Source organism: Heterocephalus glaber, unplaced genomic scaffold, assembly GCF_053883595.1.
Source record: "Heterocephalus glaber isolate CG9 unplaced genomic scaffold, H.glaber_assembly_v1.0 deba00001531, whole genome shotgun sequence".
NCBI lineage: Eukaryota > Metazoa > Chordata > Mammalia > Rodentia > Bathyergidae > Heterocephalus > Heterocephalus glaber.
This window is the reverse complement of record NW_028258329.1, coordinates 3,778,900-3,802,841: the sequence shown is the minus strand read 5'-3', so window position 1 is coordinate 3,802,841 and position 23,942 is coordinate 3,778,900. Positions and strand designations below refer to the sequence as shown.

At 53.0% G+C, this 23,942-nt stretch overlaps 1 protein-coding gene and 1 long non-coding RNA gene across 3 annotated transcripts in view; one reads left to right on the top strand and one right to left on the bottom strand.

Moving 5' to 3' along the window:
* Positions 1–5,240: 5,240 nt before the first annotated feature.
* On the bottom strand, positions 5,241–23,913 carry LOC110350714 (uncharacterized). 2 transcript variants are annotated; one of them, XR_002397454.2, is made up of 4 exons: positions 23,392–23,913; positions 10,640–19,484; positions 10,032–10,180; positions 5,241–6,487 (listed from the first exon to the last, which is right to left on the bottom strand). It is a non-coding gene; the product is annotated as an uncharacterized LOC110350714 (long non-coding RNA). The 2 variants fall into 2 exon arrangements; XR_015441643.1 differs by lacking the exon at positions 5,241–6,487 and having other exon boundaries at positions 8,920–10,180.
* Klf13 (KLF transcription factor 13) overlaps positions 21,488–23,942 on the top strand; it is a 44,596-nt gene continuing 42,141 nt past the window's right edge. Inside the window, exon 1 of the mRNA XM_004852647.4 lies at positions 21,488–22,605. Coding sequence (XP_004852704.2) covers positions 22,014–22,605 — 592 coding nt within the window. The 5' untranslated portion in view covers positions 21,488–22,013. The remainder of the gene's footprint in view (positions 22,606–23,942) is intronic.

The following is a 23,942-nucleotide window of genomic DNA, read 5'->3' as shown; positions in this document are numbered from 1 at the left end:
GCTGCCTGAGCCCGCCGCCTCTGTCCACAGGCCCCCGGCCACTGTGGGCCTGCTGCCCTTGCTAGAGGGTCAGAGCCCAAGGCCTCACCCAGAGCACGGGGTAGGTGGGGGTGGAAGGACCTCACTGGGTCCCCAGAAGGCTTGGAGAGATGGCCTGGGGCTGGGCGCTGGGTGAGGCCAGGATGCCAAGGCCACCAGTGAGTGATGGGGACCCTGGACTTAGAGAGAAGAAAAGCGCACTCCACAAGGCTGCCATGCGCACGCTGGAACGCGCGTCCCTTAATGCTTCACTCAGAACAGATGTTTTCCGCACTCTGCCAAGGGGACACGGCTCAGAAAGGCTCACCCCTGCCCCAGCGTCACAGGCAGAACCCCCGGCCACTCAGCACACTCCTCTCCCTTTCCTTTCAGAGCGACTCAGCCTTCTCTCTCTTCCTTCTCCGAACTGTGGCTTCCAGCTGCCTCGACAGCAAGAGTTGGCCCTCTGCCCTTGCCAAGCCCCTGGGGCCCCTGTCATCAGCAGAGGTCACCTTCCTCATGGGGCGCTGGGCTCCAGGTGAGCAGGACTCCTCGGTCCCCAGAGTACCCCACTGTCCTGGGCTGCCGTTGCTAGGACCATCTGTCTGTCAACCCCAAGTCCCTGAGTCCTTCATGGCCCACAGGCTCCTGATAACCCTCACAGCCCCTGCACATGCTCCCCTTTCCGGGAACTCCCCCCTGAGCACTGCCTCCCCTGCCGGTGGACCAGGCTGAGAACCACACCTTAGTGCCTCCAACCAGCCAACCCCTGCAGACCTAAACACGACAGTGTGCACGATAGTGCTGGAGCCACTCTGACTTCAGGGAAAAGCATTTAACTTCTGAGTGCCTACTAGCTAACCTGCAGGGCAAGCCCACAGAGATCCAGGCACCCAAACTCCCTGGGGAGCCCTTCACAAGGCCTTGACAAAGATAGGAATGGGGGTGGGGCTCAGATACCTTGCCTGGGGACAGGACGGGCCAGAGAGAAAGATACTGCTTCTGGGCCGAAGGCTGCCCCTTGAACCCGGAACCGCTTTGCTGGAGGCCATGGCCTACTTCCCAAAATCACAGCCTGTCTGCAGAGGCCTGAGGGACCCTCCTTCCCTGGCCTCTCTTCCTGTGATCTTCTGTTTGGGGGCCCCATAGTCCAAACCAAGCAGAGGAAGGAACAGGGAGCCCTTGGTACTCTGAGTGGAGCAGACTCAAGGTGTCCAGAGCAGTCTCCAAGTGACAGCTTGAGGCCAGCTGAGGATGCACCGTGGCGGGGTGACATGGCCTTGGGACAGTCAGCCCTGTCAGATGGGGAAGCCCAGACTGAGCTCCAGCCTTAGGAGGAGAAGAGTCTCAGGCCTCTCCCTCAGAGCATCATAGGCAGGGGCAGCGCGGGGGGGGGGGGGGGGGAGCAAAGAGAACCTGCAGTGGGCTGGGCCTGCAGGGGCGCAGAGGGCAGGACCTGGTCACTGTGAGCCTCAGGGTCGTAGCCAGGACCTCCAGGAAGGAGGACCCGAGCCCCGGCTGGCCTGGGTGTCCCTGTGTAGAAACTTCCACACCATCAGGAGAAGACAGAGCAATGGTGCGCAGCTGGAGAAGGACCTGAGTGACACCCCTTGGTCTGGAGGTGCCCACCTCCCGTGTGAGGAGCTTCCAAGGCCAGGAGCCCCTCCAACATGCCAGCGCCTGGACCACAGGCCAGCAGCCCTCACCAGGAAACCCCTGTGAACTCTCAAAGAAGCAGCGGGAGGCATGGAATTAGAAGCATTTAATCCTCACCTCCTCCCCACCAGGAAAATAAAAACCCAACATCACAGCAGGCTCGTTTGCTAGGTTTCCAATTAAACCTTAAAGGGCACTGGGTATTTGAATGAGTTCCCCCAAATTGTCCCAAGTTGTCAAACACCCTGAATCAGAAAGCAGGATTTGCAACGATACCAATACGTCGGGGCTGGCAGGCAGAGGCCCCCTCCTTCCTGTGTATTCACTACAGCCAGGAAGGTGGATCAGAGGTCTGGGGAAGCTGCCTGCAGCTCCTACCACCCTGCTGGGCCTCTGGCTGTGGACTCCATTCAGACCCAGAGCTGAGGGGACTGTGGAGCAGAAAGAACACTGCATGAACATGGGAAGGTGAGCAGGACCTGGGTCCCTGTCGGCACCCCAAGTCCTCTTCTCCAGCCCAGGGAGGCCCAGTGCCAGACATCTGCTTAGAGGAAACCCTCACTGAAGTGGCTTGCACCCTAAGCACTTCTAACCAGTAGACTGGGCTTGGGGTCAAAGCAGGGTTCCTGCCGAGGCCCTGGGTGTGGCCTTGTGGGCCCACTGTCTCTCAGAGCTGAGTCATGCATCCGATTAGGATTCCTGCACCACGGGTGCCTTGTGCTGCTAGGGCTGCTGTAACAAAATGCCACAGGCCGGGTGGTTTAAACAGCAGAGAGAAACTCCTGGTCCTGCAGGCTGAGAAGGCTGAAGAGTCCAAATTCCAGGTGCCAGCAGAATCAGCGTGCGTGTTTGTGCAAGGTTTTCTCCGTGGCTGAAAGGTGGCATCCTCCGTGGTGGACAGTGCCCTTCCCCTGGACCATCTCTTCTGTTTTTGATGAGGTGCTAATCCCATCTCCTTCAAGACCTAATCACCTCCCAAAGGCCCTATCTCCAAACACCCTAATGTACAAGCTGGGAAACATAACTAAGTCATAGCCATTTGGGAGGACACAGCCCACGTGGGGCCCAGATAAAGTCTGAGTGCTGGGTGTCACCCATGGGTGACAAGGGGAGATTCTGCTGGTGATGGTCAATCTCCTCCAGGCACAGCACCCTGCCTTCTGGAAAGCAGTTTAGGGAGAAGAGGAGGAAGGGTACTCATGCTTCTGTTTTCTGGGGGGGGTTTGGAAAGGTTTTTATTTAATTTTTAGTGCTAGGAGTGGAACCCCGAGCCTGGTGCATGCTAAGCACACGCTCTATCACAGAGCCACGCTCCCAGCCAGGCGCTCCTTCCTGTCTCATCTCCTAGAAAGAACAGGAGGTGGCAGGGTGAGGACAGGCTGTGGACCTCAGACAGCCCCGTGGCTTCAGGTGGCTGACAGTAGGGCCTGAGTGGGGTGGTCCTAGGACCAAACATCCTAGAGGCAGAAAAACCCTGCCTTTGTCAGGGCTCAGCTCTGTCCTTTTGTGGTTAGAGAAGAAATGTGGATGCCACTGAAAAATTTTAAATAGGGCTTGTATATAATATAATATGATGACATCAACAATAAAGTCCTTAAGTGCACTGCAGCTTCTATGGCTACCAGGAAGCAAGTCCTTCCTTTTGGAAATAGGTAAACATAAGGTGTCGTGATGTTACCAACTTATTTTCAGATGGTTCAGGAAAAAAAATAATACATAGGTTTAGACAAATAGATGGAGAATGAAATAAAATTAACACAGCAAAAACTCACCACTGGTGAGCTGCATACAGGATGTTCACTGAACTACTCTTTCAGCTTTTCCATGTGGTTGAAAACTTTTGAAATAAATTTTTTTGTTGTTTGTTGCTTTGTTTTGTTTTTTGAGACAGGGGTCTTGCTATGCAGTTCAGGCTGGCCTTGAACTCACTATGTTGCCTAGGCCGGCCTTGAACTCATGATGATCTTCCTGCCTCTGCCTCCCCAGTGCTGGGATTACAGGCATGCACCACCACGCCCAGCTTGAAATAAAATATTGGGGAGAGAATCAGGAGTTATTTGTTCCTCTGCCTCTGCCCTGGGTCTGGTGGTATCCAGAGCAGTCCTGGCACACCTGCCATACATTGCCTTTCATGCCCCCTGCCACCATGGGTGGGGGTACCCCACGGGCCACGTGCCCTGCTCCCCTGGTGTCAACCCTGTGAGAGCCTGAAAGGCAGGGAGGATGGTGTTGCTGCTTTAGGATGAAGATGCCCAATGCCTGAGGAAGTCCAGAACTCCACCTTGGGTGGCTTGTCACCCTGTATCCCCTCGGCAGACTGGACCTGCTGTGGGAATCACGGTGGGCCACGGGCTGTCTACCAGGTCTCCTCTGGGCTCTGTCCCTGAGGACTCCAGGGTCCACAGAGGAAGCTGGAGCTGAGCTTCGTGACAGTGCAAGGAGGGGAAGCGCCCAGGGGATGACAGCTGAGAGGTTCCAGGGTAGCAGAGCAGACAGGGCAAGTTCTGCAGGAGAGAAAAGAGTGGGAACCGGGCAAGGAGCAGCCCCGCTGTCACCCATCAGGTGGTTCTCCGGGCCCAGAGTCCCAGCATCCCCAGGACCATCCCTCCAGGCCCTTCCAAGGGAGTGGCCAGCGGGCGCTGCTCACTGTGTCCTTGGGAGGCGCAGTGCTGGCCAGGCACCGTCCTGGAGTCCTGGACAGCCATGCTGCAGGACATGGAGCTCTTGTTCCTCCTGGGCGAGTAGCCCAGAATCGCCAGCAGGGAGGCCAGGAAGCTCCTCGGGCCTCAGGCAGCTCCTGAAGCTCCAGCAAGGCCCTGAGCTTCGGTGGGTGGGTGCCGGGGGGTAGATGGCTGCAAGGGTTTCGCTGGGTCCCCTTGGATCCCACAGGTCCTGACGCTGTCACATGCACATCAGCTGCAAGGGAGGCTGGGAAACTCAGGGACTGCAGTCTTTTCTGTCTCTGAGACAGATCCAGGGTGCGGCCAGCGAGCCAGGCTCTTGGGGGGGTCAGCTCAGGGTGTTCCTCTGGAAAACGGCCTTGGGCACTACCTTTGGAACTGACCCTTGACAGTCCCTTTCCTGCCCGACAAAAATTCTGGTCTATCTGGTTCTAGAGGCCCCCCACCGAGGCAAATTAGTGACTTAGCAAGACCCTGTCTCAAAATATGAATAAATAAAGGGCTGAGGATGGAGCTCAGTGAGAGGCTCTGGGTTGAATCCAGAACTACACACACACACACACACACACACACACACACACACGTGCACACACACACACACAAGATCTATCTCACATTGGCACTTGTGAAATTATAGTTTAAAAAGAAAAATATCTCTTTTCTCAAAAAGAAACTTGGTTTCCTGGCAGAAGGTAAGGAAGACTGGGATGTGGCTTTCAGAGTTCCCACTGTCCTATGGATCGCGGTAAAATCAGATTCCCTCATACTTCAGCATGTTGAGGACACGGCCTCGCTAACTGTTTCCTAAAGAACGCCAGAGTACAGTCTCCATTCCAGTGCCCCCCAGAACTTTGCCACGTGCCCATTAGGAAGGTGAGATCTATGTCCACCTTCCCCTGAACTCAATGGACCCTTTGACTAAAGTGTTACGGAAATGTGGCCCTGTGACTTCCAGGTGCCAGGACATAAAAATGCCACTGTCTTGCCTGAGCCCCCAGTGAACAGCAGGGACAATGGCCTGCCATGTGCATGTGCCATCTTGGAGGTGAGCCTTCCCAGCAGTCCTGCATGTAGCAGGGGAAACCATCTTGTCTAAGCCTTATCCAAACAGCAGAGCTATGAGCAAGATAAATGCTCAAGGCATTACATTTAGGGTGAGTTTCACATAGCAATAGTAACTCATGAGGAAACAGTTCCAGGGCGTAGCTTGATTTGCGTCAATGTCCACAGCACGGTGGTGGTAGAGACAGGACTCCAGGACTGCTGGCCATCGGTCTGCCTGGGACGGCTGGACAGGTCTTATTCTGACTCACAGCAGAAAGGACTGAAAGGCCACCTCTCCGTTGTGGAGATGAGCCCTCAGAGGTGACGAGAGCTACTCTCATTGAGCCCCCTCTCCTGTGCTGGAGCACAGCCCCTCCTGGTCTCACCCAGCTCTGTCCTGCAGGCAGACACCAGGGATTTTATGGAAGTGTGCAGCGTTACTGATTCCCCAAAGGCCACAGCTGATCGGACCAGGAGTGGCCCCAGGCCTCTGGCCCATCTGGTGGTTGCTCATGACTTAGGTCGCTGTGATTATCTGGGTCAATCAACTCCCTTCAGCAATTTAATTTACAGATATCAAAAACACTAGGTCCTTTGTAGGAGGATACGATAAACGAAGGGAGCCTAGAAGCACCAGCATGAGTTCTGTGTGAGCTAGGTTGGACAAAAGAATAAGATGAGTTTATCAGTTAGGACCCGTGTCAATCTGATGGTGACCAAGGCTTAACATTAAGAACTCTTAGATCTCTACCTTGTAAAAGTTTCATGTTAGCCAGTCCAAAGAAATTATGGGAAGCTCGGTGATTTCATCAGGGAGTCAGGCTCCAACCAGTTTTCTCTTTCATTTCTAGCACATATTTTCCAGGCTCGAGGCTGCCTCATATTCATAAAATGGCTGCTGTAACACCAATGATGATATCTTCATACCAATCAGCAAGCAAAAAGAAGGGCACATGCCAGCTGTTTCTTTCATTCTTAAAGTCATTTCTGGTAAGCTTCACCCGAAAACTTCTGTCTCCACCTCACTAACCCTTGGTCCCTTTCAGGGAGGCTGAGAAATGCAGTCTTCTGGCCAAGCATCTTACTGTCTAGAATAAAATTATATGAAGAAAGAAATCATGGATACTGAGTAGATACGGTGGTTTTGTCACAGCCTGGGTATGAGGGTCCCCAAGGCCAAAATAAGGAACTTAGCCCAGCCCTTTAAAATAAGTATGCATGGGCCGGGGATTTAGCTCAGTGGTTCTGCCGCCTGCCACACAAGCACAAGGTCCTGAGTTCAATCCCTGGTACCAAAAAAAAAAAAAAACAAGTATGCAGGTTTGCTGACTCCCATTATGGAAAGATTTTTGTGACATGTCAGTAAAGGAGGCCTGAGAAGGATTTATTCAAGGTAAAAGCAGAGTTTGGATGCTCAAAGAAATGAGGCACAGTAGAGTTGGGAACTGAGGGTCTTTTGTGTTTGGGGAGGTGGAAATCTGTGGAATTTGATAATCTATAGTCTTAGTCCTAGTCTTAGTGGGTAGGAGAGGTTGGCCCACCCCTAGTGACATAATGAGAAATGCCAAAAGGGGGTCCATTTATGGATGAAAGAGGACAATTTGCAAGCAAAAGGGAGTGGGCAGACCTGTTTGCAGATGAAAGGGAGTTGCCCAGATTTCCTGTTTTGGGAGAAGGAAAAAGAGTAAATACACCAAATACACTGAGCTTGTGTTCTGGGGCTGCAGCTTCCTTGCCGTTTTTCTATCTAGCTTTATATCTTCTATCCGACCTCAATTTTACAAAATATCCCCAAATTTCAGACATTTCTTCCTTTAAGAGGTAGAGTCTAATTCCCCTTGGTTGGAATCTGGGGAAGACTTAGAAGAGACCACTAATAAATATGGTAGAAATGATGCCTTGTGATATCTGAGCACAGAAGTGTTTACTGTTATTCTGAGCCATTAACTTTTGGGCTACTTTGTTACACAGCAATAGCTGCCTAATAGTGAACCATTAGCAATGGCTGTCACAATGCATTAAAAAATAATAATAAAAATCTGGCCCGTGGATGGTATAAAAGATGGCAGAAAGCAGAGAAATGGTTATTTTCCTGAGACTTTCACTTTTTAAAGCTTTAAAATGTATTTCAAATTAATAAAGATACAATAAGGAAGCTGTTGATGCATGGGATTTTGGAGAGTGTGTTGAAGGCCAAATCTGGGATGGCCACAGTCATCTCCCTGAGGAGGTGCTGGGCTGCAAGGACACTAAGTGGTCATTGGTCAGACGGAAGTGTGGAGGGAAGATGGTGTTATTATAGACAGCTAAGTCAGGTAGAAATATTACAGGCAGTCAGACAGCACTGGGCCCTTGAGGAGCTCAGTGCAGAAGATGAAAACACATCACAGCTGTGGCTGGAGGTGCATCTGAAGAAGATTAAAATCCACGATGGCCAGATTTGCATACTTCCCTAAGCAGTAAACAAAACCATGAGATTATTGGTACCACTCTTGAGATTTGCCATATAAATAAACCATTATCTCATTAGGGGTGGGCCATCTTCTCCCATCAAGACCAAGACTAAAGACAAGACTGAAACTATAGATTATCGGCCAAGGTTAATGATGTCATCCATATGTCCTTGCTACTACTGGATCAATATTAGCCCAGCAGCCCTACTTGTAATCTTATTGGTTGACTATAATTTGACCCACCTCGTACCCACCTCATGGTTTTGCTCGATAACACTCTCAGAAAATCGGGCTCTGTGGCAACCCACTTTCAGGTCCCCTTCTGTCTCTCAGGAGCTCTCTCTCAAAAAATTTTCCTACTCTCAACTCCCCTTGTAACTTAGAATTCATCCTTGCAATTTGAGGAACATGAACTCGGCGTATCTGATATCTAGCAGGTTGGGAGTTATATTGATTTCCCCTATATCAGTGTCACTCCCCACTTCAGGTGTGAGGAGGCAGAGAGCTTGCCACTTGAGGTCCCACCAAAGAACCCCAACTAGTCCCTAAGTCAGACACAGGATTGGCCAAGTGATCTGAAAATGCCTCTGTTCACCCATGTTCAGGTGTCAGACCAAGGACTTCCATGGCTCCCAGACCCTGGGGATAGAAAGGATCACTTTCCTTTTCTTGGTTATGCTTGTTCCAGTTACTACTGCTGTCTTGGTCTGTTTTCTGTTGCTATAACTAAATATCATAGACTAGATTATGCATTTATTTTTGGTTATTTTGAGTCAGGATCTCACTATGTAGTCCAGGTTGGCCTTGAACTCACAGCGATTCTCCTGCCTCAGCCTTTTGAGGGTGCTGGTGTCACGGGAAATATGAAGTATGAAATATTGTATCTCCCAACCTGTTAACTGTATGATATGCCAAGTTTTTGTTCTCTAGAAATCGAGGAATGAGTCCTAGGAATGATGGAGGTTAAAAGTGGGAAGATTGGCCGGGGATTTAGTTCAGTGGTTTCACCGCCTGCTGCGCAAGCGCAAGGACTCGAGGAGTTCAATCTCCGGTACCAAAAAAAAAAAAAAAAGTAGGAAGATATTTATTGATAGGAAGGCTCCTGAGGGGCAGGAGGGGTCCCGAGTGGGTAGCCGGGGACCCCATTTCACAGAGGAGTTTTACAGGGTGACACCCACATGGGTACAATGTGGGTCACAGCCATGAACATCCAATAAGGTAACAAGTGTGGTCACTTAGGTAATGGTGGTCCAATTGGGAAGCAAGTCCTGTAACAAGCACGGATGGAAAGAACAAGGATCCTCCTGGGGGCGGTGGGTCCAGCAGTCTCTGGTCAACCCCAGGGTGGCTGATGCCTATCTATACTTTACTAAGCCCAGTTCTTTGAAGAAGCGTGTGGGTCTGGTCATCTTGTCTCCATCTCGAGGCCTGGTTTTCAGCCGATGTGCAGCTGTGCTGTGTTTCACCTTTGTCCTGGCCCTCTTGAGGACTTAGCCCTGTCTGACTGCCTCTAATATTTCTAGCTAACTCATCTGTCTAGAGTACTGAGATTACAGGTGTTTGTCACCATGCCTGGCTAGATAATTTATTCTAAAAATAGAGGCTTATTTCACTCCTGGTTCTGGAGGCTGTGTGTCCAAGCACAGTGAGGATCTTCTTGCTGCCTCCTGACATGGCAGAGGGCAGCATGTGGCGAGACGCAGCCAGCTACCTTTATAACAAAGCCAATAACCTAATCATCCATGCATCCAGGCATGGTTTAGGCCATTGAGGGCTCTATCTCATGAGTGGAAAAATCCCTTCTAAATTCCCACCTCTCAACTGCACTGGGAACCAAGTTTCCAACACATGCAATGAGTTCACTTTCTAACCATAGCACCATGTAACAAACAACCCCAATCATAATGCCCTGGAACATCAGCCACTGCTTTGTGCACCTGGACTCTGAACGGGGCCTGGCAGAGTGGTTTGTGGCTGCTGTGCCCATGTGCAGGGCCTGCCCTGGGACCTCTGGCAGGCCGGGAGACTCAGATAGCTAAGAGCAATCCATCCTGTTCAGCCCCCCCGAGGCCCAGCAGGGGCCACTCAGAGGCCCGCATGTGCTTTCCGGGGAAATTCTCTCTGGACTCTCAAGAAATGACTTCAGGTCAGGGAAGCCTCTGGGCTGCTCTCAAGTTACCTGGAATGTGATTAAATCTGATTCATTTTCAACTTCTACCTTTCCCTTTCCTTGGGGAAAAACATTTCTTCGTCTTCTTTCTTCCCCCTGGAATATCAATAGCCCCGATTGTGCAGCTCTCTGCTTTACATATGAAAGAAGTTTCATACCTCAGAACAAATAGAAAGCTCCAGTTTAGAGAGGCTTGGCTAAAAAGAACCAACTCATATTACATGTTGGAAATATTTTAAATCAACTTGGTTAGCTATGAAATCAGGTCTAATGACTACTGACTCATTCAATATATCACCCTACATTGGGAGCTGTGAAAGCAGCCGGAGGAGAAGGATGTGAAGGGTTAGAGATTTGCTCTGTGCTCCTGGCCAACATTGTTCTTGGTAAATCCTCCCAGTCCCATTAATGGGGATACTCATTAGATAGGGTTCCCTCAAGAGCTTGAATTTAATTGATTTGATAAATTCCCACATTAATTAGTTGGCTTCCTATAGGCTCCTGGTGGGGGCTTCGCTGCAAGGCGAGACCATCAGAGGCTGAGGATCTGAGCTCTACATCCTGCTACGTGGGGCTTTGAGTAAGCTCTAGGCCAAATGGAGGCTCAGTGATCTCACCTATAAATGGGAGGGTACTGCACTTTCCTCACCAAGTCCTTGTTTTATGTGTGTCAGGGTGCGCCCACAAGTTGGGGCTTACTGCTGTTGACCTTGGGCTTGGCAAGAACCTGAGTCAGAGGATGAAATGCAGCATTTGACCCTGAGCACCCACCCAGGGAGAGGATCACACGTCATGAATGGCAGATGACCAAGGCATGCATGGGGGAGGGATGCACACAAGAAGAAACAATTGTCACAGAGACCAGAGACCCTCCCAGGTCATCACAGAGGAGGGCGGGATCCACGTCAGTCACCACATTTGGAAGAGGGGAGCCATCTGCTCTGGCAACCCCGGATGGGATGATCCATCATCTTAACATGCTCCTTTCATACATTTGTGGCAGACTCTCTAAATATCTCTCCAGTCTCCATGGCTGGGTTTCAGAAGCATTTCTGGGCTTACTCTTTCCCAATGTAAACGTGCACCAGATGTGAAGTTGGCTTTCATCATTTAGGACTTGATGAATTATTTTACACTCTGGACCACTGGGAGATGGAACATGAAAATGGTTCTCTACACCCATGTCATATAAAAGAGCATGGCTTGTTCTCCTTGTCACACGTCAAAGTGCTAGAGGCAGAGATGAGACTTCACCATGATGTTCCTCACCCAACAATTCTGTAATGGTCGAGCTGGGGTCACCAAAACCCTTGGGGTCAGAGTCTTCTTTGGATTGAAGAGCTCTTTGGTGCCATTATGAGCAACTGAGGAAAGAAAGAGGTGAGGGAACGCGTCGACCCCTTGACTGGGTGAGGAGGACACGGCATGTGAATTGGGAGTGCTGTTGAACAGTGACCTATGTGACATACTGGGTAAACTCAGCCCCTTCCCCCTCCGGGCTGATGCAGGACTACAGTCAGCAGATATCCTGGGAAGAAGGGAGGACAGTGACAAGAACCAGCATCTTATAGCCTGGCTGCCAGGAAGCCAGCCCTAGAGAATGACGTTCAGGACAAAACACAACCCATGTTCCACTTGGCACCAAGTCCTCACTGTTTTCCTCTCTGCCCCCATCTTCCACCTTTGGGTAAGTTAAATTTGGCTAAGTGCCAGTGACAGGTGGGTGCCAAACTGTATTATGGCTCAAACACATGAGTGTGTTGTTTGTCAGGCGTCCCAAGCTCCTTTTGTTTGGTGGCGCCATCATCCCCTGGAGCTCTGTTATCGGAAACTTCCAGTTGGGAGAGAGGAAGGAGAAGGCAGGGAACAGAGACCGCTATTGTCTGCATTTTAGATGTGCTTTGAGAGCCATGGTGTTAAAAGCTTCGTCCCCAGGGTGGTGGTGTTGAGAGAGGGGGGAACCTTTAAAAGGCGGGGCCTAGTGGGAGGTCTTTATGTCATTAGGGGCGGGTGTGAGCCCCAGCCCTCTCCTTTCCTTCTCTTCTGCTTCCAGGTCATGAAGCAAGTGGTTTTGTTCGGACGCGCACACCCACTATGATGTACTGCCTCCTCATAGATCCAAAGCAATGGGTCCCCTGCTCACAGACCGCAGTCGTGAGCCAAGAGAAACCTCTGCTCATTCTCAGTTGGTCACTCAAGTATCTGGTGTCATGATGGCAGCTGACTCACCTAGAGACCCCCTCTTGAAAGAGCCCACGCAGAGGCGGGGATATACACCTGAAATCATGTCTAGTCAACTTGCAATACCCAACAGAATGTAAATGTTATGCAAACAGTTGCTTACTACATTGTTTAGAGAATAAGGACAAGAGAAACGTCTATACATACTTGGTACAAATGTAATTTTTGTTCAAATATTTTAGATCTCTGGCCAGTCGAATACACAGATGTGGAGCCAGTGGACACTGGGGGCCAACTGTACATCCACGTGGATTCTGCCCCTCAACGAAGCATTTGCACGATTCATATAGCGTGGGTGTTTGTTTTTCAATGCTGAATAACAAATGGCCACAAGCTTATGAGCTTAAGATGCTAGTGTTTATTATTTCATGGCCTGTGGGTTAGCGGTCTGTATGGTTCTGCTCTTTTCTGCTCTCAGGGTCTCACAAAACTAAAATCAAGGTGCTGCCTCCAGGCTGTCTTCCCCTCGGGTTTGGGGTCATCGTCCAATCTCAGGTGGCTGTGGTAGGAGTCTGTCATTGGTGGTTGTAGGGCTCAGGTCCCATTCCTAGTTGGCTGTCAGCCAGAGCCCACTCTCAGAAACCAGAGGCTGCCCATGATCCTTGCTGCCACAAAGCCAGCAGTGAAGAACGGTCCTCACCTCAAATGCCCATCAAGCCTCTGGTCTCTCTGACCTCCTTGCTTCTGACCTCCGCACCCAGATGAGCTCAGATCCACTCAGATGATCTGCCTATCATAACGTCAATGGATTAGAGACTATATTGCAAAATCCCTGCATAGAAACACCTGGATTATTGTGTGATTAACCGGGAGAACGTGTGTGTAGGCCAGGAGTACAATGTTGGGGTTACTTGAGCATTCTGCCCATCACGGCATCCCTCATTTTGTTTTTCGTTCGGGGTGCTGACTTCTCATCATGCAGATGTGGATCGGCTCCCTTCCTGCCCATCTCCTGTGCCCACACGTCCACCCCACAGTGCCCATGCCTCATGAGCATGGTGTACAAAAACGCTGATTGGTGTTCAGTGATTATTATCACCTTTACGCAATACTATGCAACTACACCGAACTGCAAAGAACTTTCTCTTGTTCCCTTTGGAGCACTTGTCTTTTCTGATCCTTTAGGTTACCATCTACTTATTTGTTCAACCCCTAACTCTGCCAGTTTCCTCAGTCTCCTCTAGTCAGATCAGGTATCGTGGAAACCAGTGGCACTTCACTGAAGCTCGGCCCTTGCCTTCTGCAGACACCTTGAGGCTACTCCTGGCTTTTCGTAGGGTAGGAAGGTGTTTCTGCTTGTTTGGAGGGCTAGTACAAGTTACCACAGACTGGGTGGCTTACAGATAATTGCTTTTTCACAGTTCTGCAGGCTGGTAAGCCCAAGATCAGGATGCCAATAGATCTGGTGTCTGGGAGGCCCTGCTTCCTGGTTCACAGATGATTGTCTTTTCACTGTAACTTCACATGGTGGGAAGGGAAAGGTTCTGTGGAGGCACTTGTTTTTATTTTTTGGTACCGGGGATTGAACTCAGGACCTTGAGCTTGCAAGGCATGGTGCCGCTGAGCTAAATCCCCGGCCCTGGAGGCTATTTTTAAGGATACCAAGTCCCTTCTTGAGGGCTTCATTCTCATGATCTAATTACGGCCCAAAGATCCCACCTCTAAATATCACGACACTGGATATTAAGATTTCAAGAAATGAATCTGAGAGGACACAAATATTCAGTCTACGGCAGATGGCCCATGTGATCAGTATGACCAGAAGAGAGGTGTGTTACTTCTGGATTAAGCAGTTAATTGCCAATTCAAGACTTTCCAGAAAGTCTTTCCCCTCTGCCATGATGACTGTCAATTCAAGAGAGTGTCTGTTTTGTTGATCTGAGGCTGAGGGCAATGATGATACAGGGTTCCTACCGAACTCCTGATGTACTGAGATTAAACTTTTAGTATGAAACTGAGTTTCTGGAACTATGTGCTACTGTAGCGTGACTTGGCTTGTCCTGAGGGATGCAGAAAATGGTAACCCAGAGTGGGCTGCTGCTGCAGCAGAGACCAAGTGGGACTGGCCTCAAGGCGGGTCAAATGCCTAGTGAGACAGCTGACCTTGGAAGTATGGCCACTCCTGCATGGAACTGCATTGGATTTGGTAAACTGTCACCTGAGATTACTTACACGTTTCAGAGAGAGGAGACCACAGGTGTCACTCTACCAGGAAAGACAGAGGCTCAGAGGATGAGTGAAGTCAAACAGACCAGGTAAGAGGTTGACCACAATTCTGATATATTAGTAATGTTGAAGCCACAAACCAGGACAAATGCAGTCCGTCACAAAGATTTCAAGCAAGCCTTGATCGCTAATCTTCTGTACACAGAAAGTGCACTGAGGGAGCTGCTCAGCCCCTAAGAGGGCACACTACCGGGTGTCGACTTTCTGTGCAGCTGAGAAAGGATAACAGCAAAGGAAAAACCACCTGAGGGTGAAGCAAGGGGCCTGAGACCAGTGCAGTGGCTGTGGCCATGTTTACCCAGCAGTGGGCTTAGACTATTCAATGAACATTCTCCCATAGGGGCTGGGGATTTAGCTCAGTGGTTCTGCTGCCTGCCTCGAAAGCGCAAGGTCCTGAGTTCGATCTCCGGTACCAAAAAAAATAAAAATTCTCCCATGAGGGCAGGGCATTATCTACCCAGCAAGGTTTCAGGATTGTCGTGGATTTTGTCTGCTGCAAGTCTCCCTCCTCATCCCTATCTAAATTGGGCTGTTTTGCGAGGTTATTCTGTCTCTTGCACCACGGGGTATTGCTATGTGTATGGAGAGGATATATTAGTTCATCTTTTGTTATTATCACAAAATACCTGAGGCTGGATACTATATAAAGAAAAGAGGTTTACTTGGAGGCGAGAGGAAGAAGATCACAAGTTTGACTACACCCTGGGCAATATGTAACTCGGCAATTCCCTGTTTCAAACAACAACAACAACAGAAGCTTTAAAAGGCCTGGAGGGACAGGGATTTAGCTCAGTGGTGCTGTGCTTGCTTTGCAAGCAGCAAGCACAAGGTCATGAGTTTGATCCCTGGTACCAGAAAAAAAAAAAAATGCCTGGGGATGTAACTCAGTGTGAAGGCTCTGGGTTTGATCCTCAGTATAGATGGGGAGGGGGAAAGAAGGAAAGAAAAGAAATGAAAGAAAAAAAGAAGAGGTTTACCTAGCTCACAGTCTTGAAAGTGCACACTTGACAGCCCCATCAATTTGGCTGCTGGTGAGGATCCCTCAGCCGTGTCACAGCATTGCTGATGGCATCTGGGTAGCAGCACGTGCACGAGGGGTCACATGCCATGACAGGAAGCCAGAATGACTCGGGTCAAATTTGTTTTTTCTGAAAACAGCCCATTCTCACATGGGGGAATGAAGTCTGCAGCATATGAACCCTGGGGGATAAGGCACACCCAAGTTACCGTGAGGGGTGGAGGGGCAGACAACTTCCCTCTAGGTCATACGTCGCCTGACCAAGAGGAATCTTGAGCCTCATGAAGAAGCCACTGAGCCTCCCACAGAGCTGGACACCGCACCATGCCCCTCACCTTGCCTGGTCTCTAGGCACAGATGACAAAGGCAATGAGATTGGGCCGGGCCAACCCAGGGAAGGGGAAATGTGTTTCATGTGTGCAGAAGAGTAAAACTTGCGTGGATGCTTTTCTGTTGTCTCTGCCACAGCAACCAGCATGCTCTATACAGAAGCTGCTCCACTTACCTGGTGCCCACAGGCACTTCATTATGGTCACAGAGCTTGGGCAGAGGTAAGCCTGTCCCAGGGACTCTATCCCTTTAGCCTCCTGAGGGCTCTTCGTGACTGACCCGCCTCAGCCTGGGCTGCTCACCTCTATACCAGGCCAGCAGCTCCCACCTGGGACTTCCTCTCTCCATCCTGCTTCCTGATCACATGGGCCCCCTCCCCTGTTTTGCTTCTTCATTTTGGTGAACATAATTTCTGGTACCTTCCTACCATGAGAAAGGAGGCATGGGAGAGAAATTTGAGATCTTGGGCATCTAAAAATACAGTCACACTGCATAATGATGCTTCCGCTGACAGACCACATATACAATAATCCCAGAAGACTGTCATGGAGTGAAAAATTCCCATCACCTGCAAGGTGGTAGCCATTCCAGCATCACAGCACACTGCATTACATTGTCTTTTTGGTACCGGGGATTGAACTCGGGAACTTTCGCTTGCGCAGCAGGCAGCAGAACCACTGAGCTAAATCCCCGGCCCTCACAGTGCATTACCTACATGTTCGTGGTGATGTTGGTGTAAACCAACCTGCTGTGCCACTAGTCGTACAAAAGTCTAGCCATAGAACTGTGCAAGGCACATGATACTTGACAGTGGTATTAAAAGACTGTATTACTGGTGGATACATGTGCTATGTTTTTTTCATTATTTGGAGGTATACTCCCCCTGATAAAAATTCATTATAAAAGTATCTTGGCTTTGTTATAAAATACCTGAGATAATTAAAAAACAGGAAAGCTTTATTTTGGCTCATGATTTTGGAGGTCTCAGACCAAGGCTGATTGGCCCTGTTGCTCCCAGCCTGCGGCAGTGGAGCACAGCTCGAGCAGACAGACACACGGAGGGGCTGGGAGGCAGAAGGGAAGACAAGAGGCAGAGGCCCCAATATCCCCTCACCTGCACTCCTTTAGCGAGCCAAGACCTCTCACAAGGCCCTTTAAGGTCTTTCAGGCTCCGCCTCCAAGAGAACCTGGGCAGGGGACCAATATATAACACACTTGGGCCTCTGGGGACACTTGTCCAACTAGAGCACACAGTAGGCTCAGGACAAAGGCAGCAAGTGGTGTCTCTTCATTCCTCAGGAGGCCACATGGACTAGCTGACCTACACCATGCAGGTTTACGAGAGCTCACAGTACGATGTTCATTCAGACCATAATAAAATTGCCTGATGGCATTTCTCAGGAAACATCCTTGCTGGGAAAGGATGGTGACTACACTAGGTTTATAGTTTGTCTGGGTGAAGGGTGGAAAAGAATTTTCCTTTACATTTCCCAAGGGTGTTTTCTTGCCTTCTAATTTCTACTGGCTGCCGTGGAGAAGCCCACAGCCATTCTGACTCCAGTTAGTATGACCTGCTTCTAATGTCAGGGCATTTTTGTCCTTGATATTCTGACACTCACTGGTGATATACCTTGTAGTGGGATCTCTTTGGGTCCTGTGAACATTTTTTTTTTTTTGGTACTGGGGATTGAACTCAGGACCTCATGCCTGCCAGGTAGGTGCTATGCCACTGAGCTAAATTCCCGGCCCTATGAACATGTTTTTTGGTCATAAAGACTTCTCTTGGGGCCGGGGATTTAGCTCAGTGGTTTTGCTGCCTGCTGCGCAAGCACAAGGACCCAAATTCGATTCCCGGTACCGGAAAAAAAAAAAAAGGACTTTTCTTGAATTACTGACACTTTTCTCTGACCACTCTATGGAGTTCCTATTATAGATTTGATCAATAATCTGGCTGGCTAATTTAATTTTTTCCCCCTATTTCCATTTGTTGTTGTTGTTTTGTTCTATTTTCATGGAGGTTTCCTCGACTTCCCCTTCCTTTCTTTTGAAGGTTTTGTCTATTTTTTTTAAGGTTTTGTCTTTTATACTTCTGCTACTTACTTTTTTTTTTTTTGGTACCGGGGATCAAACTCAGGACCTTGCGTTTGTGAGGCAGGCGCCGGAAGCACTGAGCTAAATCCCTGGCCCTGCTACCTACTTCTAAATTCTGAAGAACACCTTTTCCTCCCTGGGTGTTTCTTTTTAAAATTTTAAGTTTTGTATTAGTACATGTTTACGGTACTAATGAATGATTTCATTCATTGTGGGGAGTTGGTACATGTGCATAACCCATCTTAATTCTTTCTCCTTCCACTTCCCTTCCTTTCCCTGCAGCTCTTGGCCTCCTTCCCATGTGCAGAAGATCTCCCTGTTTCCTATTATCTACCTTTTATTTTGCTCTCTAAATTATTTATACTTTGGGTTTCCCATATAAGAGAAACTGTTCAACATTCAGGCTTGTGTTTTTTTTCACGTTTCCTTTTTTTTTTCGGGGGGGTACCTGAGATCGAACTCAGGACCTTGTGCTTTTGAGGCAAGCGGTGGAACCTCTGAGCTAAATCCCCAGCCCACACGTTTCTTTCTATTTTTTTTTTTTTTTTGGTACCGGGGACTGAACTCGGGTCCTTGTGCTTTCGAGGCAGGTGGCAGAACCACTGAGCTAAATCCCCGGCCCCACATTTCTTGATGTATGTTCTCCCTTCATGAGTTAAGACATCTTTTTCAAATTTCCCTAGCAACGTTACTGGTAATTTTCCTGTTTTACTTCTCTTTGCTTGGTTTGTTTCCTAGGGCTTGCTCTTTAAAAATCTACTGTGGCTGTGCATCCCACAACACAGGCTTTCCTGAGATGTGAGGTCAGCTGTGGCTGCTGTTTATGCTTGCTGGGAAGGACTGATTCCAAGTCCTGTGTGTGAAGAGCAGCCTTCACTGTGGCCTTCCCTAGAGGGAGCTGGCTGTTACATGGGCATGTGCAGATATCAGAATATTTAGGTGCTCCTCCTGGGCTGGCTTGGTCCCTTCAGAAAGATTCTGCTGGTCCTCTGGCTCTCTGCATCTAGAACAGGGCTTGTGACCCTCAGCATCCAATACCCACATGTGCATTTAATCCTCGAGTGTGGTACCCCTGTTGTACACGTTCAAGTGTCCCCCAGCCCAAGGCGTTTCCTTTTATCTTCTTCAGATAATACACAATCTTTTGTCAGGATGGGAAGGGGCACTTGTCAGGCTTTGAGAGCCTGGGGAGGGGATCCGGAACCTGGGCCTCCTTAAATTCTTTCAGCCTTCGCGCTCACATCCGGAGGTCCCCACTGCCACCCACTCATGAACCTTCCTTCCTGGCCACCATCCGAGTGTTTCATTTTCGCAGGTCTGCTGAGTATTTCAGCTTCAAAAATTGTGCTGCTGTTACCTTTTCTCTTGCTCTCCTTGCCCTCACAGAGTTCTGCTTTACAACAAATGTTTCGGAGACTTCTGCAAGACATCAGCTTCAACACCCACCATCCATCCACCACCTTCCAGCCTTTGATCTCTCCACTGCCTGGAACACCTTGGGCCACTTGCTCATCTTATCTTCCCAGCTCTGTTGGTCTTGATTCTGCTTTTTCCATCTGAAATGAGATGCCCCACCCTCATAAATACACAGGCGGTCTCTTCCAAAATCCTACAAAGCAAGGAAAACACGGACTCACAGTTATGGTGAGATGTACTGGGGAATAGAATTGTATCTATCTCCAAGCTATTTTCCACATGGGTTTGGGATAAAGGAGATCAAGCCTGAGGCTCCAACAATCATCAAATGATGGATGAGTAGATTACCGAGGAACCAGCCAGGGGGTTGTTTTGTATTTATTTATTTATTTTTTACAAAGGGGTTGTTTTGTATTTAGAACACAGCCAGAGTACTCATGGGGAACCACAGGCTGGGGAGGGTCAGAGCAGTGGTTTCTTGACCCAGGCATTAGCCCTCCCCTCGTTTAAGGTAGCAGCCTTAGCCCAATGATTAGGATAGTACACATTCCTCAGAGGTCCCCCGTTGTGAACGAAGGCCGGACTCCTGGAGAAGGTGGCAGGATGGCGCCTGTAAGCATGCGCAGAATTCTGCTGGCTGGAGAGGGGCAGGGAAGGGATGTAGCATTGGTAAATCAGCCTAGGGCCTTTCTAATGAAGAATCGACTGTGACCTATGGTGGGGATGGAGGTACATTCTGAACCATGACTCAGTCTGGACGTAAGTCTCTTAGATGTCATCAACACAATCAGGGAGAAAGATGACTACTTTCAGCCAGAGACTCTGCTACCGGGAAGTGATCTGGGTCAGCAAGCTTTGTTGTCCCCCACACAGGGCAGCAAGGCCATCAGCAGGAGGGAATGTAACAGATATCCAGGATACTCAAACGCTGACACAAGGTGACAGTTTGTCCTAACAAGCAACCCAAATGGCAGTTTCCCCTATTACCTGGAAATCGAAGTCTTTCCTACCTAAGCTCCAAATTAATCGAGAATTTAATTCTGTGAACAAGATGATGTTCCCTAACCTCTCCTCCGGTCCACTGGGTCCTTGGGACTCTGCGCGGTGGCTGACTTGTCCAAGGACCATTAAGCACGGTAGCCCTGGTCTGGCGTGCCCGGGCAGGGGCTGCCAGAGGGTCCGGAAAAGGTGACCTTATAAAGGGAGTGTCAAGCTCAGCTGGGAGGCAGTAGGAAGTGAAGCACCGGCTTCTCCGCTGAGGGCCTAGGGCTGGAAAATGGGGGTGTGGGCTGGGGGGGCGGTGCGAGTCGCCGGCCCGCGCAGGGAGGCCGCCAGCGGGGCGCGGCTGAGCATTTCCTCCGAGAGGCCCAGACGTGGGTGTGGGTGGGGCGCGGTCCTCGCAGCTGGTGGCCTTTGAAGCCTCTCCGACCGCGGAGGGAGAAGGGCAGCCTCGAGAAGTTGGCAGCCCGCCTGGGCGGGAGGAAAGGAAGGGGCCCAGCGTTCCCTGCTTCAGCGGCGCCCGCCGCCCCGGCACGTAGCTCACTCGTGCGAGCACCGGGCTGTCAGGCGGGTCGCCAGCCCGAGGCTGGTCCCGCCGCGACACAAGCGACCCCGCTCCGACCCCGCTCCCGCCAGAGCGCGCCGACGCCCGGAGCCCGGCAAGGGCCCAGCGTGGAGACGGCGAGCGGTGGGGCCGGCCGGGTGCTAGCGGCGTGAGCGCCCCAGCTTGGGAGAGGCGCGGCCTTCGCCGGCGGGCGGGGCTGGGGGACAAAAGGGCGACCTCCAGAGCGTGCCCCGGAGCGGCCGGCCCAGGCTACCGCCGCACAAAAGCCAGGCAGGAAAAAGCCCCACGGGGCCCAGGCGGTGGGGACTCGGGCGGCGGCGCCTCGGGGCTGCACCCCGACCCCCCCCCCACGTCGTGCGTCACCGCGCCCCGCTCCAGCTTCCGCCCCTCCTCCCACCGGCAGGGATCACGCCCACTGGCGCGCAGGCCCGGCGGCCGGGTGCGCCCTCCCGAGGCCCGGATTGGCCTGACGGGGTCTTCACACACCAATGGTGTCCACCCTTGCCAGTGGCCACGCCCTCTCCCCAGGCGCGAGCGCGCGACTGCTCGGTCCCGTCGGTGCGCGCTCCAGGCTCCCCGCCCCCTCCGCGCGCGCAGCTCCTCGCGGGTGCCGCCTGTAACCTGCGCCGCCAGGATGTGGCTGGGGGCTGACGTCGGGTCCAGATGTGGCCCCGGCCCCGCCCACCCCCGGGGCCGGGCCGCCCACACCGACCAGCGGCGCGCACGGCTGCGGTCCCGCCTGCCACAATGCGCGGCGAAGCTGCGGCCGCGACTTGACGCGGTCGTCCCTCACGTCGCCACTCGACATCCTTAGGGCCGGCTACCCCTGACGCCGCGCGGAGCCCACTCGCCCGCGCCCCACATGCACTCGTGCCTCGGTGCCCGGCCAGGCGGGTGCCTCGCGGACGCGGAGCCGCGCGGGTGACGGCACAGGCGGCTGCGCGCCCGGCCCGGCCTGGCCCAGCCCAGCCCAGCCCAGCCGAGGAGGGCGCGCCGCGCCCCCGCCCCCCGCCGCCGCCCGCTCTCCGGAGGCCGTGGGTGCGGATGCGCCGCTGACAACTCGACTCGAGCGCCCCGCACCGCCGCCGCCCGCCGAGCCTGCAGCATGGCAGCCGCCGCCTATGTGGACCACTTCGCCGCCGAGTGCCTCGTGTCCATGTCCAGCCGCGCGGTCGTGCACGGGCCACGGGAGGGCCCGGAGCCCCGGCCCGAGGGCGCGGCCGCCAGTGCTGCCCCCGCGCTGCCCCGAGCCGAGGAGCGGCGCGACGGCAAGGACAGCGCTTCGCTCTTCGTGGTGGCCCGAATCCTAGCGGACCTCAACCAGCAGGCGCCGCCGCCCGCCCCGGCCGAGCGCAGAGAGGGCGCCGCCGCCCGGAAGGCGAGGACCCCCTGCCGCCTGCCGCCCGCGCCCCCCGCGCCGCCGCCGCCCGCCCCCGAGCCCGTCGCGCCCGGTGGGGAAAGCGCGGCGGCCGCGCCCCCCAGCCCGGCGTGGAGCGAGCCCGAAGCGGGGCTGGAGCCTGAGCGGGACCCGGGACCCGCGGGCAGCGGCGAGCCCGGCCTCAGACAAAGGGGCCGGCGGGGCCGAAGTCGCGCCGACCTCGAGTCCCCGCAGAGGAAGCACAAGTGCCACTACGCGGGCTGCGAGAAAGTTTATGGGAAATCTTCGCACCTCAAGGCGCACCTGAGAACTCACACAGGTCAGTGGGGCGCCGGGCGCCCCGAGCTCAAGGCCAGGGCCCGGCGTGAGCGCCCAGCCACGCCCCCGGCTGACTGCCGGCGCGGGACGGGTGGGGACAGCGCAGGAGCGGCGGGGGAGGCCGCGCGGGTCGGGGTCCGGCCCGGCCCCGTCCCCAGCCCATTCCCTGGCCCACTCCCCGTCGGCCTGGCCTCGAGTGCTCGTGGGGCGGGTCCCGCTCTCCAGCCGGCGCCCGCCCGGCGACCGCGCCCCCGCGGGGCACGCCCCCTCCCTCTGGGGCGCGCAGGGCGGGGCCGGGGGTGGATGTCGTCACCGTCATCGGCCGGGGGGCTGGGACTCGCGCGGGCTCAGGGGTGGCGCAAGCAGGTGCACGCGGCCTCCGGGTGCTGCGGGGAGTTGGGGCTCCGGGAGCCGGGGCTCCGGGAGCCGGGCGTAGGTGTCCGCTCGCGGGTCCCCCGGCCTCCTCCCGGAGCACCGGGAGCGCGCCGCGGAGGGGAGGGACCGGCTGGGGCGCATGGCGGGCGAAGTTCCCGCGGGTACAGGGCTCGCTTCAGCCACTGGGCACATCCTTCGCTGTCCCCTTCCTGTAATTTTTCCAGCCTTCTAAGGTTTAAGTTGTTCTAACCAGAGCCCTCGGCGGCGCTGACCGACACGGGGGGCGGTCCCGGGCCCCGGACCCCGCCCATCCGGCCGGTGGGGTCGCGCGGAGGTCTCGTTGCCCAGCGGCGCCATCCCGTCCCCGGGAGGCGAGTCCCCGGGAGGCCGCTCGCCGGGGCCCAGCCCTTACCTGCCTGGGTGGGACCGGGCAGTGGCAGGCACCTGCACGAGGCGGGGGCCGGAGCCGGCTTCCGGGGCGCCGCGACTGCGCTGGCCCCAGACCCCAGGGCATCGCTTCCCGTTTGGCGCGACGCCGCTTGGTCGCTATTCAGCTGTGGAAGTTGTTTCTCTCGTCTCCTTTGACTTTTGGTTTTCACACTAAGATGAGAAAATACAGGGGCTGGCAACGCCCCTCCCCTAGTTTGGCTTAAAGGACGGTCTGTTTCTCTGGAGCTCACGTGCCCGCCGCCGTGACACGCAGCTCCTCCACTTGCGGAGCAGGTTCACAGCCTAAATACTTAATACCGTTACCTGGTTTCCAGAAGCCCTGCCTAATCCTTAGTAGTCACGTGCTGATTCAAAAGCATTAAAAGACACCAAAGCCTTGCGGGCCTAGGCAGAAAGCCCTTTTTCCCCCCGCACCTTTGGGACCGAGCGGGACAGAGCTCAGCAGGTGTCCAGGCCGGCGAAGCAGCCGAACTTTCCCCTCCCCTCCGAGGCTGTCTCTGGTGTCCTGGCCCC